Source organism: Oreochromis niloticus, linkage group LG9 (assembly GCF_001858045.2).
Source record: "Oreochromis niloticus isolate F11D_XX linkage group LG9, O_niloticus_UMD_NMBU, whole genome shotgun sequence".
Classification (NCBI taxonomy): domain Eukaryota; kingdom Metazoa; phylum Chordata; class Actinopteri; order Cichliformes; family Cichlidae; genus Oreochromis; species Oreochromis niloticus.
In genome coordinates, this window is record NC_031974.2 from 15,528,415 (window position 1) to 15,545,166 (window position 16,752).

Here is a 16,752-nt window from a genome sequence, read left to right on the forward strand (position 1 = left end):
CCACCTGCTCTGAAATCACGTGCGGCGTCGTGGTCACGTGGTGTGCTCCGTTTCCACTCAGCGGCGGTACAGGCAGAGAGACTCGGCAAACTGCCTGCGGAGAGGCTGAGTGACGGTGTGTCTCCCTGCGGTGAGCCGGTACTCCAGCAGGTAGGATGATTTAACCGCTCGCTGTCCTCACTGCGCTCATTTAAGAGCTGGGGGAGAATTTAAAGAGGCTCAACCTGAGTTCCCGAGTTTAAATATTGCACCTCTGCGCTGCTGCGGAGCGGTTGAAGGAGACATTTAACGGCTTGTATGTAACTAATGAGTCCTGTTTGATTCTGAGTGTCGCTTGTGGACAGTTTATATATCGAGTAGAAGTCAGCCTGTGGAGAATAATGAAGGTTTGTGACGCTGACGCGTTTTGTTAAATTATAATAAGCGCCAGTTTTGTCAGGTTAAACCCGTCTGCTGTGTCCTTAAACGCCTCATAGGTTTCACTACAGAAATACTAAACTAAAGCTGGGTATTTACAGACCAGAATTTGAATGTAATCTACAGGTGCATGGAGCCTACTGCTTGGAGTGACTAAATGTCAAACATAATCATTTACAGCTACTTAAATGTGGGAAATTACTACATTAAAAAAGAAAACAGTTAAAATCATTATTTAGTTGAAATAAAGCACTATTTGAATTTTCAGCTTCAGAAAGTCAAGTGAAAAACACACAGAGAGTGTTGCTATATTTCTTTTATGAATAGGTGAAAGATTTTAATGAAAACATGCAGAGTCTTTAACACGACCTTGGTCAAAACAACACCTGGCTGACTCACAATCACGTTGGACCGTTGGATGTAGTGAGCAATAGGAACGTGCCAAGACAGGGAAAGCTAGATTTGTCTTAATCTTGTAAACAGGATTAACACCTCTTTAAGTCCTGTCACCCCATACAGAGAGAGAGAGGCCAGGATGAGTCCTGGATCTGTATCCGGCCATTTTTGTAATGCAACCAAAAAAAATACCTAAAATAAAGCTTTTTGTTATATTTATATTGTGCCATAAATTACATCATATGAATACAAACTGATTCCTGTGAATGAGGAAGACGCCCACACTAATGCTGACATTTGAAGCAGAAGCCTGTTGGTCTGCTGACTAATTTGCTGATGAGCTGTTTACCATCGTTACCAGTTACTTTTTATTAAATAATTTTTGCATTTTTGCTGAAACAGTTCATCATTATATTATAATTATACTATAATTTAATTGACATTTCTGATCATTTAGCATTTATGTGACCAATTCCAAGTATTTTCTGGTCCTAGCTGTGTGTTTTTGACTCTCTTAGTGGACAAACGTGTGGCAACGCGGACATTTTATTAATCAAAATGGGTAATCCCTTATTCACATGGGATCACCACACTGGGTAGTTTCCATATGTTTGATTTGGGGATTTGTTTTTTTACATATCCTGACACAAGCGATTTATGTGTCACCCCGGAAGGGAACCACAGTCCTTTTGCTTGTTAGGTTAATTTGTAAACCTCTACACCAGGGGTGTCAAACTCCAGGTCTCAAGGGCCGTTGTCCTGCAGGTTTTAGATCTCACCCTGGGTCAGCACACCTGAATCAAATTATTAGTTCATTACCAGGCCTCTGGACAACTTCAATACATGTTGAGGAGGTCATTTAGCCATTGAAATTGCTGTTTTGGATCGAGGACACATCTAAAACCTGCAGGACACCGGCCCTTGAGGCCTGGAGTTCAACACCTGTGCTCTACACTGATTAATTATCAGGTGTATAAAAAAAAATCATAAGGAGATGAATAAATAATGAAAATAATTTAATTCCAGCCCATTTGGAGGTGTAGATTGTTGTACTTGACATTATTCTTAGCATTTTCGCATGTTAAGACCTTTTTTTAAGTGAAATGTGTATACGTGATTAGTTGTCCTAAACAGTCTTTCTGTTGTTCCTAAATGTCTCCCACTGTCAGAACAGCAGAGGTGTAAAGATTATGAAACTGTGACAGAAATTATATTAATAAAAACATCAGAATGATGCTACTGTGTTTGTGGAAAGACTTCCTGCTAAGTTGAGGTTTTCTTACATGACATGCGCACTCGTGCTGTCTGCTCAAGAGCTGTCGGCCATATTGGATGAGATACGATCACTGGTTGCTAAGGAAATGCATATTCCTCAACTGGTTGGCAGTGGTTACTGGAGGCGTCTGGCTGTTGCTTTGGTTGCTAGCACATTGTTATGGTTATGTTTGTTTCTTTGTCTGCAAATACTCTCAAACCACTAGCCCAGTGGTAGTAAAATGTGGAAAAGTACGACACAAATGAGAAATGGAGAAAGTTCCTCTAGTAGACAAGTTCATCACTTACATTAAACTATGACCGCAGCAGTACGCTAGCGACCAAACCAATGACAAGGAGCTTTTGGGCAAATTGGTTGGGGAATACAGGTTTTTCCCTTTCGACAGGTGGTTGCAAGGGGGTCACTGACCAGTCTATGGGCTTGCGTGACGGGAACGTTAGCATTTTCTAAGTGGCTGCCATCAACCTCTGGGAACCATGGTTAGGGAATACAATTTTTCCATCATGACCAGTGGTTGCAAGATGATTGCAGACCAGTCTAGGCCTGTATGTCCTTTCACATAGGACATGGCACATGCAGCGCTGCTCTCTGAAACCCATTCATTTCTATTCTAACCAATAATGGTTTCGTGCTGCGCAGTGCCAGCACGGCGTTTGACCTAGGTCCCCCACACGATGAAAAAAAGCATGTGCGTATCTGAGTTTGGTGAACTTTTGACACATTTACGTGCATATATATATATATATATATATATATATATATATATATATATATATATATATATATATATATATATATATATATATATATATTATTTTAAATACAACACAAACTCTTGTAGAGCATACAAAGTCAAAGAGATACATGTTTTGAAATGACAAGGAGCAGGTGCATCTAGTACACATAGAGCGGCCACAAAAAATGACGTACAAGCAGAGCGCAGCGGCCAGCGCAACACAAACTATGGGTCCTTCGCTCTAGCTAGCGGTCAGCGCAGAGCATGCCCTCAGCTCTCTCGCTCTCTGATGTCAGTAAACACTGTCCTGATGACTTTATGGACTCAGTCACTCGTATCACATTATAGTAAATAAAACGTTAAGTCCATATTGAAAATTATGTTTGTTTGGTTTTTTTTTGTATCTGACAAGTTGTTGGGTAACAACTTGTCAGATACAAGCTGAAATGAGTGTGCAGTTTCACATCCTCGTTCACCTCTTGCTTGCCACATCCCATTTTAGAACATATGTCTATTCATAATGGCACTTTGTAGAACAATAGAGGATGTCCATCTTTTATGCTGTTGGTAGGTATGAAGCAAATCATGAGTTTTGGTAGTTTTTTAATCACCACCTAGGGGAAAGTAAGGCTTTTTCGTCCATATTGTTTTTGATTTGTATATTCTTGTTATGTTCTGGATGAATTCAGTTAATTTCAAGTCTTCACACTTTGCCCCGACGCTGTACAGAACATCATACCATTCTATCTTTAATGTGGGAACCTATCAGCTAGTCTGCGGCCAAATTCTCTGGGGATATCAGCCAGTATTTTCAGACTTTCAGTGCAGCCTGGGGATATCTGGGCCAAGACTTAACGTTCTGTCTGCAGGGAGAAAGCTTAGAGAAAAACTAATAAAGAGCTACAGTATGGTGGCCAGTAAAGTAAATTGACAGTTTACCTACATGCAACCAGAGCCTGTTTAAATTTCACTAGGCTTTTGTATTTTTAATAGATACCAGAATAATCAAATATCTTGCCCCATATCTACATTCTGCAAATTCACATGCACATATCTGTTTATAGAGCTTATGATGTCTGTGACGGAAGTGCTGTGGGAGTCAAACTCATTCTAAATTTGGTCATGTGCATTGCAGATAAAGCAGACGGTGGTCAACAGCGCTCAACAGGGAGCTCTGATTGTTGTTTTTGTGTTCTCATCTAGACACTTCTGCTTTGAACACAACACAAGCGTTGCAGTTTTCAGGGTACCGCTTGCTTTGGTTGACAGTAGCACAGGAAGTCACAGGATGTTACAGGAACTCTGTGCACACAGCGTAATGCTGTTATCGTATCATTAAACACTGTGCAACATTCAGTAACCTTTGTGGTCTTCTCACCACTGAACACCCAAGTTTGAGATACATTGCTGGTATTCTATATATATTCATGGTTTCCACAGAATGAGCAATGGCTATTTATGTCTTGTGCCAACAGATCAGATTTAGTTTGGTCCATGACCTACTTTTGCATTCTTAAATATGAAACATTTGGATGGTGATGTGCTTTGGCACCTGTTGTTCTGCATAGTTTTTCACATTTTATAGAGTAAATTATTACTCAAACCAAAATCCATTGGATCAAAGTGTTCCCTGAAGGTGTTTTGCACTGCCTGTAAACACATTTCAAGCACAGGTTGTCCGTGACTGGGGGCCTGGTGCTGGATTATGTAAGCGTTTTAGCTGAGGCTTGGGGTAATTTTTCCTCAGAGTGCACGTAGAAAGGTCAGAGGAGCTGTGCTGCATGGCACAGACCAGGAGCAGGCTGCTTGAGGAGGACAAGGGGGGTAAAGGAGGAGGGAGCACATGGAGTCCTCAGGAAGGACACCTGTAGAGCAGCAGGACCAGCGTCTGCACCTGAAGTCCCTCTGGACTCTAGTGAGTTGGGGTGCTGCTTTGACTTCTGTCTTACTGAATAGTATGAGCAAAGGTGACCTTTTTCACCTTTGCTCTGTTTATAATAAGAGTAAAGGTTGGTATTTGTTTTTTTGTGGTCATTTATATAAGAACCGCAGGAGAGAACCTGATGGATCTGTGAATGATACAGTTTTTAATTATTGGTCAGTCTGTATATTATTATCTCACCTGACTGTTGAGTCAGTGGAAAGGGAGAGTGAGGAAAATTAGTGTAAGACAATAGAAATGTATTGAATTTTCATTGATAATGAGGAATATTAGAAGGTGAAATTAGATTCTATAGAAAAATTAGTTGATTAAGAAAAGTGATTAAGTTTTCCTTCCTTGCTTTTTCCAGCCAGTTCACTGTGTGATCAGCATCACAGTAGATATCTTATCTACTGTGAATATATCTACTCTTGTAAACCTGCTCCAGTCCTTTAATCCTAACTTCATTTTACTTTACTTTCTGCTGCAGTCACTAAACATCTTTTCACTATCTTTAGGTTCATGATACTGATGAAAAGGTCCTGATGTGCAGAATTAATGGCTGTAGATATGACTGGATCTCTAAAGGACAACATTTTGTGTATTCATCATTTTCAGCTATTATCAGCAGATTGTAGTTCGCTGAGTATGTTTTTGATCATGTCTAATCGCATTAGAGTTTAATTGGAACACTGGCTGCCGGTCTTAGAGGCTGAATGGTTTCAAAGTCCAAGCAGCTGGTAAGCAGCTCGCATCTAGTCTCTTAATTGTTGTCCCAAACACAACACAATAACACTTTTTTTTTTTTTTTTTTTTTTTTTTTTTACCATCTAGGCCACACAAATGTGAGAACTCCTTATCTGCACGTCATGTTTCCTGTTGCAAACCCATACATTAAAGCATCTGAACTCACATTAAACCGCAGTAATTGTAGGTGCTGAGCAACATGAGAACATATAATGACAATTGTACGACTTCGACTTACGTCCTGAAGGGATGAAATAAGGTTCAGTTATGACAAGTTTGAGCTCTGAAAACATGGTCTTTGTTTGCTGTGGTGTTAGGAACGTACATGAGAAAAGCAGGAAACCCCAAAACTGCATTAGCTGGAGTAATGACGTAATGTAACCTGGAAGCGTAATGTGATAGCTTGTATACAAGGGACACATGAGGCAGTTCTGATAAATGTAACCACAACTGATTTTATCAGTGATCTAAATCAGTAACATTGTATTTTTACATTGTTGTAGGGTTGTGTGTTGTTGTGTAAAAAGTTTCTTTTATTCATTGTTTACTCAATCTAGATTTAAAACTTACACACTGCTTAAAATGTTTAAATCAAAGGCATTAACCCTATTTTAGAGTAAATGCAATAAAATAAAATTAGTGTTGAAATCACTGCAAATTATTTAAGTTAGAAATATCCTTAAAATGCATTTGGTGGGTTTTTCTGAAGTGACTGTTCTGATTATAAACAGCATAGGCCAGAGTTCACCTTCAAACCTTTTAACCTAATTCACTTGGGTGTGAACTCTCTCTTTGTCCATCTACACATTGTGTTTTAGCTACGATGAGTCCATAAATTGTAAATTTTATGCTTTTATTTTAAACTTTTAAACCGTCACAGTACAAGAATTGTGTACTGCAGTGGTGATAAGTTGCAGTTCTTACTTAGTTGTAATATATCCGACTGTCCACAGTACAGAGTCCTATTACACTGACTGACTTATGCTTTATTATGCAAGCTAATACAGGGGTTGTGTTCATGGAAGACCTCGGCTGAGAAATATCTTATTACATTTGGATTCAGGGATAATGTTGTTGTATGAATACCAGTAGAAAAGGGACCCCGCTGTGTTAACACTTTACAGTTGACCCAGTTTGGACTAGTGCTGCACTGGCTCTATATTGGGTTATCTTTCAGGACCAGTAGATAGAAAACCATCAGGTCACAAATCAAATTCATCTAATGCAAAAAGGTTTTGCCTCATCTGGCCGTCTCTCCAGCCACAGCAAATGATATTGAATCGTCAGCCGGATGGACTAATATGTCATTGATCTTTGGCTTGTGTTTCAAATTAGATTCCCCAAACTTTACCAGCTCATGAGTACCACCTTTTCACATCTTATTATTATTGTTATTCTCTTTCAGAGGTCCTTATTGTAATAAGGGACGTGTTGTAGTATCTGTTCGGCTATTCTTTGAGATTCATAGCACAAAATTAAAACAAAGAACAAAAAAGAATGATTTTACATTGCTTAGCTTTGAGTCCTGCTGTAAGAAATGACCTGAAACATTCAGAGAAGATTAATAATATGGCTGTTAATGACATGTCATTATAGCATTGCTAAATAAAAATGATTGCTTAACCACTGAGTCAAAATACCAGAAATGTTTTTCTAAAGCAAAGTGATCTGTGACTAATATAAAATGCATTCCTCATGTCCCCTTCAACAATAAAAGGTGATGAAGCAGACATGAGGATTTAAAGATGAGAGAATAATATAGTTATATGTATTTAATGCTTCAGTGATGGTGATGATTATAGTGAGTAGTGATGTGCATAAAAAGTACAGAAATGTTAGTAAAAATGAAAAAGTTATGAATAAAGATACAATTGTGCTACCAGTGTGTAACAATGCATTTTATTTTCATTGTAGGAGTTTTTGAATTCTTAATTAACATAAATTTGAGGTTTTATTACTCCTTTTTCCTCTAACAGACAAAGTCAGGCTGACATGTCAGACAGGTTTCGCTCGTTTATGAGTGCAGGCAAAAAAACAAAAAGCTAAACATAAAACTATCACAGATTTATTGCCAGCTGTACAAATTGTACAAAGGTCTTTTCTAACTGCTAAGGATGTTCATGTTGTTAACACTCAAACTGGTTACAGAGAGATAAACTAGATGACTATATTGACCCAAGTTGGGTCCCATTGATTGTAACTTCTGCTCCTTGTGGACACAGAAACACTCTCAGAAACGTCCTCTCTGGTCAATTCTACATCAGCAGCCTCGGTGATGTATCTGAGGCACTGATTAAGTCTCGATCGCCTAGGACTCTTTAGGAAAATGGGACAGAGCCACTGTGTTTAGGGACTGGCATGCATGCAGGCTATTCTGAACAACGGGCCTCACGACAGGAACCATGTCCTAGAAAGACACAAAAATGACCTCATGATTTTATTCTGCTGTTAATCCAGACAATATAAAGGGGTTGGAAGGTAAAGTGTAAATTAACAAAAGCTATTTTTGCTGACAGGTGAACACCATGAACTATGTGGGGCAGCTGGCAGGCCAGGTGCTGGTGACAGTAAAGGAGCTCTATAAAGGGATCAATCAGGCCACTCTCTCAGGCTGCATTGACGTGATTGTGGTCCGACAGCCCGATGGGACGTTCCAGTGCTCTCCTTTCCATGTCCGCTTCGGAAAACTGGGGGTGCTGCGCTCCAGGGAGAAAGTAGTGAGTGTCTGCTTCAAGTGAAAGTGCACAGGTGTAGTCACGAAATAAAAAATCTGCAAATGTGTGCGGTTAATTTAAATGAAAGCATGCTTGCTCTGCTGTGAAGGAAATATTTGATCCTAAACACTTCGGTATCCTGGAGCAGATTTTGAAATAAATGTATAACATGTCTGTTTAAATGTTAACAAAAATGACCATAGAAATGTTTTTAGATAGATCATAGATCATAATGGCTAATTTTATATTATGTGGGGTATCCAAGGTTGCACAATGAACTTGTGTGTTATCAAGAAGCTGCACAATAGATTTTCTGTTCATCTCACTGCTCTTTGCCTCTCTCCTTCCATCTCAACCACATTATCATCCAATCCACTCTCTGCTTCTAACAAGTGCACACTGCACTCTCTCTATTTATAGCCTCTGTATAGCGGGTAACTGAGGATGGAGACAGAATACATAGACTAAAGCTCAATTCAGCCTCTTATTCCCAGCTGATAGAGCTTCATCCTCTTCAAAAACCGTGTCTTACATATAGAATAGGCCCATCTGTTGTAGACTCACAGGAGAGACTGACAGGAACAGGAAGTAGTTTGTGGTTGACTGAAGATGTTTTCACTTACTCTGTAAATCACAGAGAGGTTAAAAACATTTCTTACTACAAACCAAGCAGGAAAAAATAGAACTCAGGTGTTAAATGCCCTGCACCTTGTGACAATTTAAAGGTGCTGGGAGTCACTTAATCAGCACAGCTGAGTTTAAAGTAGAAGAGAATTATGAAAAACATTTTTTTTTCATGGTTTAAAGAACATGTTATTACCAGTATTGGAGCAGATCAATGGAAATTAAAAAAATGAAAACCTTTATTTGAGTCCCTGGGTTCCTTCTGGAATTCCATGCATTTGTTTATGAGATCATCAGTGCCTCTGCTGATTCCCTGCACTGCGCACCAATACTTGAAGATGGCTTAAAAATGGAGGCCAGTAATCACTAAAATCAGCAGATGACTGGATCCCAGGAAAACACAGCTAACATTAGCAGGAGAAACGCAGTTATTTTTTCTTTAGTCTGACCGAGTTTTGGTGAATGTGTGAACCAGAGCACTTACTGTACTTCACTGAACACACTTGGGTGTTAATACCAATAATTTGGGGGGTTTAATGCTGAGAGCCTTTAAGGCTTGTTTGTTTTAAATAATGGGCAGAAGTCATGGCGAGTTGTTTTCTCTGTGGCTTAACTCTAAAGCTTCTGTGACGACATGCATATTGTGCTTTTCTGTTAAGCCTCATTAGGGTTTGGTAAAAATCTGAGGCCATCTGAAGAGAACAGAGTTTAAGCATCTTTTCAAATGCTGTTTGACTGCAGATTGATATAGAGATCAATGGAGAACCTGTGGAGCTGCACATGAAGCTTGGAGACAATGGAGAGGCCTTCTTTGTCCAGGAGACGGAGCAGAATAATGTGAGTTTTACCCACATAATAGAAATAAAATTGAAATGAATTGTCTTTCTTGCTCTTTTTTGTACATGTATTTATTTTTTTTCTCTGAAACAGGAGATTGTTCCAGCCCATTTGGTGACCTCACCTATCCCCACAGAAGAGCCTCTGTTCAGGAGCAGAGAATCCAGATGTGGGGGAACAACAGCAGAGACCAGCCAGCCCCTCAGTCTGGAAGAGCCAGTCTCTGGAAACCTCCACCCCTGCTCCAATTCAGCTGGTAAAAAGAAGAAGAGACGCAGGAGAAAGCACAAAGCCGAGCCACGTAAGGAGGAGCAAACGACGGTGTCTGCAGGCGGGGAGCTGGAGCTGTGTGATCTCAGTTCAGATGAAGAGCAAAATGCACACAGTGGACGGTGAGGAGACATGTTTACTCTGAAAATTGAAATTTGATCTGTTCTTCATTGTAACTGAATTATTAATTTGTTATTTCCTATCATCAGAGTATCTTCACTGTCTGCAATGAAGGAAAATATGGACCACAGACAACATTCCCCACTCACCGCCCTTGAATGGGACAGCTACCCATTCTCTGATGGCGACTGGTCGCCCTGCACTACGTATGGCCTTCTCTGCTTTGTCCATTCAGATGTTTACAGAGTTCATACAAGCAGAAAGATCAAACATTTACACATTAAATCAGACTGGGCTGAATAAAACAAATTATTCCTACAGCATCATTAGAGCTTTTATTTTTCTTACGTCAGGGAGGTGCCTGAGCCCATGTCACCGAAGAGTGACTCGGAGCTGATGGTGAAGCCGTCAGAGAGCATGCTCAGGGCTGAGTCGCACATGCAGTGGACCTGGGGGGAATTTCCAGAATCTACCAGGGTAAGGGTCTAAAACTTGGACTAGTGCTAGTTCATATCATTCAGTTATATATATCTAGAGAGTTGCTGAAAAATTCTAAAAGCTATTTATTGTATTCAGGTCAACAAAAAGGACAAATGGGAGCCAAAGACGTTGACCATCACTCCCTCAGAGAACACGCACTTCAGGGTTATTTTGAGCTCTGAAGCCATGGAGGAAGAGTCCAGAGGAGGACGGGGAACAACAGATCCCGTTTGCAGTATCGTAAAACCTGAGCCCCGAACCATCAAACCTGATGAATGTAGCTGCAAAGCACAGGCCCCTGCTGCTTCATCACGTGGTACAAACATTACAGAACCCAAGCCAGACCTTTCAAGTTTGATATCAAGCAGCTTTACACCAGAGCCCTGCCCAAGCAATGCTGACCTCAGTGCAAAAAATACACGCAAGGCCAAGTGGACATCTTCACCTCCCAGCCGCCAGGACAGCAGCTCGACTGCCAGCGGAGGTAGTAACCAGACCGGAGACTCTGCAGCTGTTTGTCCTGACCCAAGTGCCACTTCAAAAGCCACCGACTCACCCATCAAGAGAAGGGGTAACACTTTTGCCTTAATCTGAAAATGTCCTACATACTGAAGGAATTTGTTTAAACCTACAGATTTAATATAGAAAAGTGTAAACAAATCATTAGGAGGAGAAAGCTTTCCTGCAATTTCTGATGCAGAAGCATGTCTTCTTAGAAGTGTAGGAGAATTGTTTAGATGAGGAGGAGGGAGGCTTTGAATCTTTCATTTCATTTTATTACAAAGAGAGGTCCTCCCTTACTTGGTCCTCCCTGGCACAGTATAATATTCATGACAAGGATAAGAAAAGACTACAAAAAGAGACCCAGCAGTTCCCCGTTTTTGAGAGAAGAGCTACTAATAAACTGTTAAATCGGTCCCTGAAAATGTAAAGCAAATATCATAAGAAACAATCCATAAAAATAAGTCCAGAATGAGAAAAAGTTTCTGACTTGAACCCATTCAGAGTGTATGTGAATGCTGACAGGAAGGATGTGGTTTCTGTTCATACTCTGTCTGGGGCTGCATTTTGTTCGCAAAAGTGAAGCGAAAAAAAAAGTCAGCAATTTCAAAGAAGTCAACCCTTTGTTTTCCTTTCACAAAGTTGTGAGGAAGAGGAGCCAACATCAGGGACCGGAAGATATTTACCTGGAAGACCTCACCGCACTCGAGCCTGACGTTGCTGCCCGGTACTTCCCAAAAAGGTACATACCTGTAAACCCTTTCAGCTACCCTGTTCTGTCCTGCACCCTTAGACATGGTGAAATAAACACTGTATACTTTTGAAACACATAAATATGAAAACTACTTTCTGATTTTAGTGTCTAAACCTGCACTCTTGTTTCAGTGAGTCAGAACAGGTCAATAAACACTGGGTGGAGACAGGACAACGCTCTGGATCCCAGTCACCCCAGTCAGTGGGGAGTGCAGCAGCAGACAGTGGCACTGAGTGTCTGTCTGACTCTGCTGGAGACCTGCCTGATGTCACGCTGTCACTGTGTGGAGGCGTCGGTGAGAACTCGGAGATCTCTAAAGGTAGCTGTAGCTTTCCCTCCCTGGAAGTCTGATTCTGTCACCTTGTGCTTGTGCCCTCTGGATTACGTGCTGGATCTCTTCCAGTGTGTCGGCCAGCACCCGACGACATGCAGAGTCACTCTAAATGTTGTCAAGATGTTACAGTAGAACTCCTTTAGCAGAAATAACAGTCTCACCCTGAAGGACAAAGTCATTGTACGCAGCCGTGAATGTCGAAAAACAGCGAGCATGCTCCTGGTTGCACTTGTTACCTGTTGACCTGCCTTTAGACTGTCGAGCTGAAAATTGAAGGTTTATAGCCAAGGACGCATGTTTAACACAGAAGTTTATGTTTGAGGTCTTGTGACAACGCAGATGTGCAAGAGGTCACACTTTGTAATTTTTCATATCAGTTATTTAATTTGTGCGAAACAAATAAAGTTTCGAATTATTTTGAAAAGAAAAGCAGGGTATATATGTTTTTCACTTACAGCTCCTCTGCAATATTAGTTTGCAGTATGGGTTGGCATCTTTATTTTTAGTGTGACTCTTATGATGATCTTTTTTTCTTCCAGAAAAATTCATGGAGCACATCATAACCTACAATGACTTTGCAGAGAATCCGGCAATTATTGATAATCCTAATTTGGTGGTCAGAATTGCAAACAGGTGAGTCCTCCTGCTACCCAGCAGGTGCACTGTTTCATCAATGTTTTTTTTTTTATAATCTTTGGAACATCCAGGCGTTATACCTCCTTATATTTCAGGTATTATAACTGGACACTGGCAGCACCATTGATACTCAGTATGCAAGCTTTCCAGAAGAACCTGCCAAAGGTATCCTTTAGTGTAAAGTCTTAAGATTTAGCTGCTTACATCTGCACACTTATACATATGCTTCTGTTGTCTGACTGACAGGCTACAGAGGAGGCCTGGGTGAAGGAGAAAATGCCAAAAAAGTCGGGACGCTGGTGGTTCTGGAGAAAGAGCAGCGTGAAGCAGGTGGGTTTCTATGAAATTAATAACTTCTTACTTTATATGTGACACTCCTATTTTCGAGTGTAGCGGGCAGTAATCAGTAACTTTGAATTGTAAATGACTTGAGTCAGATGAGAAACAGGTTACCTAAATGCATCAGTAACCATTACATCACTCACTGCTTTGCATCATTATGTAAAGACCCTTCACTCCCTTATGAAACAAGCTTTATATCTCAAATAAGATCAATTTAACAACATTTCGTCCTCTTTTTTAGTTATCATCAGAGACCAAGTTGGAGAGACAGGAGTCTCTGACCACAGAGAGCCCTTCCCTCCACCAGGCCCCAGAAACACAGTGAGTCAGCAACAAAGCTCTGGCTTCCTCACAACACTACAGTCACACATCAGGACAAGCAGTGTTGGGTAAACATGTCCCACAGAGGGTGGATTAGCATGTTAGTCAGCATGCAGTGCTGTCATTACATAACTCTAAATCAGTACGAGTCCAGGAACCAAACAAAACACAGTTTAAACATTAGTTTGAACTTGCAGATTCTATCTGTAATTAACTATTGTAGAAATCATTGAAAGTGCTTTCAGTTTCAGTGTAAGCTGTGTCAAGGGCAAATGAATACTTTAAGTAAATAAATTAGCAGGTCTGCTGCCCTCTTTTGACTGTAAATGACGCTGCAGGGTGGAGTTTTTACCCTGAAAGATATTTTACATAGCATAAATATGTCACTTGTCCTGCTATTGTGCCTATTTCGACATCACCTTGACACCATTTGCTGGTCTTCTTCAGACTGTACTCTCCTCTACAGGCAGAAAGCTGCAGAGTGGTCCAGCGATGATGAGACTAAAGAGCTGAATGCTGTGGCTCCTGCTTTAACACCTACTGAGCGCGCGCAGACGGAAAACCAAGCACCACAACCGTGTCACTCTTACAAGAAATCCCTCCGGCTTTCGTCTGATCAGATAGTAAGACCTCGCGCCGCTGTGTGATTAACTGGGAAAAACTACACACAGACTCATTTGAGTCGTTTCATTTCTGTTTCTGTACACTGAAGTGCAGAGAAAAGCCCTAGATTAGATATTTTATTTATTTTGTTTACAAAACATCCCATCATTGACTCAATGCAGCCTTCAGCTACAGAACAGAGTTTTCCATGTTTGTGTTAACTGTAGTAAAATCTTATCAAGATGATTTGCATAAAGTTAGAACACAAGCACAGGCATTCATGCAGAAAGTGACAGAGATAGCACACACATATATAAACATGCTGATAAGTGAGAATGTGGACAAGAAGGGGGGGGGGGGGAAGCCTGCTGACATTAAAGATTACTGCTGTCATGGTTATTACTAAATTACATTTATGTTTATTTTTCTCTATTAGGTAAATGAAATGCTAAGATTTAGTGGCCACAATAGCAGGATGTTTAATGAACAAATATATAGTATATCCAGCATTCTTATCAAGCTCATTATGTTTCTCATGTAGTGGAAGGTATCTAATATTGCAAGTAATACTTCACTTTCACACTTTATGGCGCAGTATTTGTATTTAAAAAAACTTTAATCATTGTGTTTCTTACAGGCCAGTCTGAAGTTAAGAGAGGGGCCAAATGATATGACCTTTAGCATAACCACTCAGTACCAGGGAACGTGTCGCTGTGCAGGGACCATCTACCTGTGGAACTGGGATGACAAGGTCATCATTTCTGACATCGATGGGACCATCACCAAGTATGGGGAATAAGTATACTTCAATAAATGCTTTGTATTGTCTTTATTTCATGAGATTTCAGAGTGTTTTGAGTCTTACATGCTTTACAGCATATAGTAGAGTGCACAGGACAAAATATTTGTCATCAACGGCATGCTAAGAGGGTACTAATTTGCCTTTCTGCACAGTCAGAACCTGCAGTTTCTCTGCTCAGACTTTAGAGGGCAATAGACTAGCCTCCATGTGGAGTTCACATCACTAAGCACAAACCTTGTCACTTGGACCAGTAAAAGATATGGAGGCAAGAGTTCTGTTTATTTGGTATTATAGATGCATAAATGCTAAAAATGGGCCATTTTAGCCCATTATGAGGTGGTTGCTATGCATCAGGATGACACTATTATATTTGATATAGATGAGAACCTCCAGGGGCCAAAGATGTATCTGTGTGCCAAGTTTGGTTCTCAATGTCTAGGAGGAGTTTGTGGACAAACAAACAGATTTTGTGTATCATAGTAGGATTTAGACACTTTCCTAACATGCTTGTCTCAATCTCTAGTTTAATATCTAAATAAAGAAGTTCATTTAGTGTAAAATAGATGATAAAATTGAGTATTCTTTACCTATTTACCTTGTTATTGATCAATCGCTACTCTCTCAGGGTGCAGTGTCCTCATCAGGCTCACTACACTTTTGTGACTTGTGGTGTTTTACATACAGTCTGCAGTAATAAGCATTATTTTTGACCAATTTTAAAGGTGAATATGCCCTCTGAGCTTTAATGTCTCATTTTAATTAATCACAGATGTTTCACTTGTATTGACATTTTAATTTTTTATACTTGAGTGTACAGGTTGGAGTGTTATGATGGTAAACTTCTCTAATTTGTTTTCTGTTTGATAATACGCAGCATTCAGTCATCAAATATGGATCTGCAGTATCTGTTCCACTCATCATTTTTATGCTCAGCTCTGTTATAGTATTGTACATCTACTTTCCCCACAGATCAGATGTGTTTGGTCAGATTCTACCTCAACTTGGTAAAGACTGGACCCACCAGGGAATTGCTAAGCTTTACCACTCAGTGCATGAGTAAGAAACAGTAACAGTTTCCATGACTACACTCTGTTAGGCCATAAAGACGTCAACGAGTAACATGAACATCTTTCCACTGCAGGAATGACTACAAGTTCCTGTACTGCTCGGCTCGAGCCATCGGCATGGCTGACATGACTCGAGGGTATTTGCACTGGGTGAACGACAGAGGGACTCTCCTGCCTCAGGGACCCCTCCTCCTCTCCCCAAGCAGCCTCTTCTCAGCCTTCCACAGGTGAGAAAACTTTTCTTTTCTTATGTACTGCTTGTTCCAGTCAACAGTGCTATTTGAATAGCTGAGAATTAATACATGATTTAAGATGCACAAATAAATGTTTGTGCTTCCCAGGAGAATTACAGTGACTATAAAACAGAATTATAGAGGAAGCCTTTTATCGTGATGCAAATTACAATCATTTTGCTTTTCCTTTTCCTTTAATGAAATGTTATTTCAGCTCCAGTCACACGTTCTCACACTGTGGAGCAGCTGATGACCAGAAACTTTAAAAAACAAAACCTGCAAATATTATCTTTAGCCTGCATCATTAAAATGAAAAGTTTCACTCCTGTCAGTGTTGTGCATTGTAGCTGCTCATTAGCTCATTCAGTGAGTTTGAAAGTCATGAAAAATTAGTTCAGTTAAGGGAATGACGCTCCAGCAGCAGAAGGATGGAGGTTAATTCTTTAATCCTTTCTTTTCTTGTTAGAGAAATCATAGAAAAGAAGCCTGAGAAGTTCAAAATCGAATGCCTCACAGACATCAAGAACTTGTTCTTCCCAAACACACACCCCTTCTATGCTGCCTTTGGAAACCGAGAAAGCGTGAGTCTCTCAATTTTGTCCCTGTGCTGTTAGTACTTTT

At 40.2% G+C, this 16,752-nt stretch overlaps 1 protein-coding gene across 1 annotated transcript in view; it reads left to right on the forward strand.

Moving 5' to 3' along the window:
- The window catches only part of LOC100710206 (phosphatidate phosphatase LPIN2), an 18,755-nt gene continuing 2,003 nt past the window's right edge, over nucleotides 1–16,752 (forward strand). Inside the window, exons 1-18 of the mRNA XM_005448964.4 lie at nucleotides 1–150; nucleotides 8,010–8,210; nucleotides 9,573–9,668; nucleotides 9,762–10,060; nucleotides 10,148–10,264; nucleotides 10,412–10,535; nucleotides 10,635–11,109; nucleotides 11,682–11,781; nucleotides 11,925–12,112; nucleotides 12,667–12,760; nucleotides 12,859–12,928; nucleotides 13,010–13,093; nucleotides 13,347–13,426; nucleotides 13,893–14,049; nucleotides 14,667–14,815; nucleotides 15,801–15,887; nucleotides 15,973–16,125; nucleotides 16,598–16,712. Coding sequence (XP_005449021.1) covers nucleotides 8,019–8,210; nucleotides 9,573–9,668; nucleotides 9,762–10,060; nucleotides 10,148–10,264; nucleotides 10,412–10,535; nucleotides 10,635–11,109; nucleotides 11,682–11,781; nucleotides 11,925–12,112; nucleotides 12,667–12,760; nucleotides 12,859–12,928; nucleotides 13,010–13,093; nucleotides 13,347–13,426; nucleotides 13,893–14,049; nucleotides 14,667–14,815; nucleotides 15,801–15,887; nucleotides 15,973–16,125; nucleotides 16,598–16,712 — 2,580 coding nt within the window. The 5' untranslated portion in view covers nucleotides 1–150; nucleotides 8,010–8,018. The remainder of the gene's footprint in view (nucleotides 151–8,009; nucleotides 8,211–9,572; nucleotides 9,669–9,761; nucleotides 10,061–10,147; nucleotides 10,265–10,411; nucleotides 10,536–10,634; nucleotides 11,110–11,681; nucleotides 11,782–11,924; nucleotides 12,113–12,666; nucleotides 12,761–12,858; nucleotides 12,929–13,009; nucleotides 13,094–13,346; nucleotides 13,427–13,892; nucleotides 14,050–14,666; nucleotides 14,816–15,800; nucleotides 15,888–15,972; nucleotides 16,126–16,597; nucleotides 16,713–16,752) is intronic.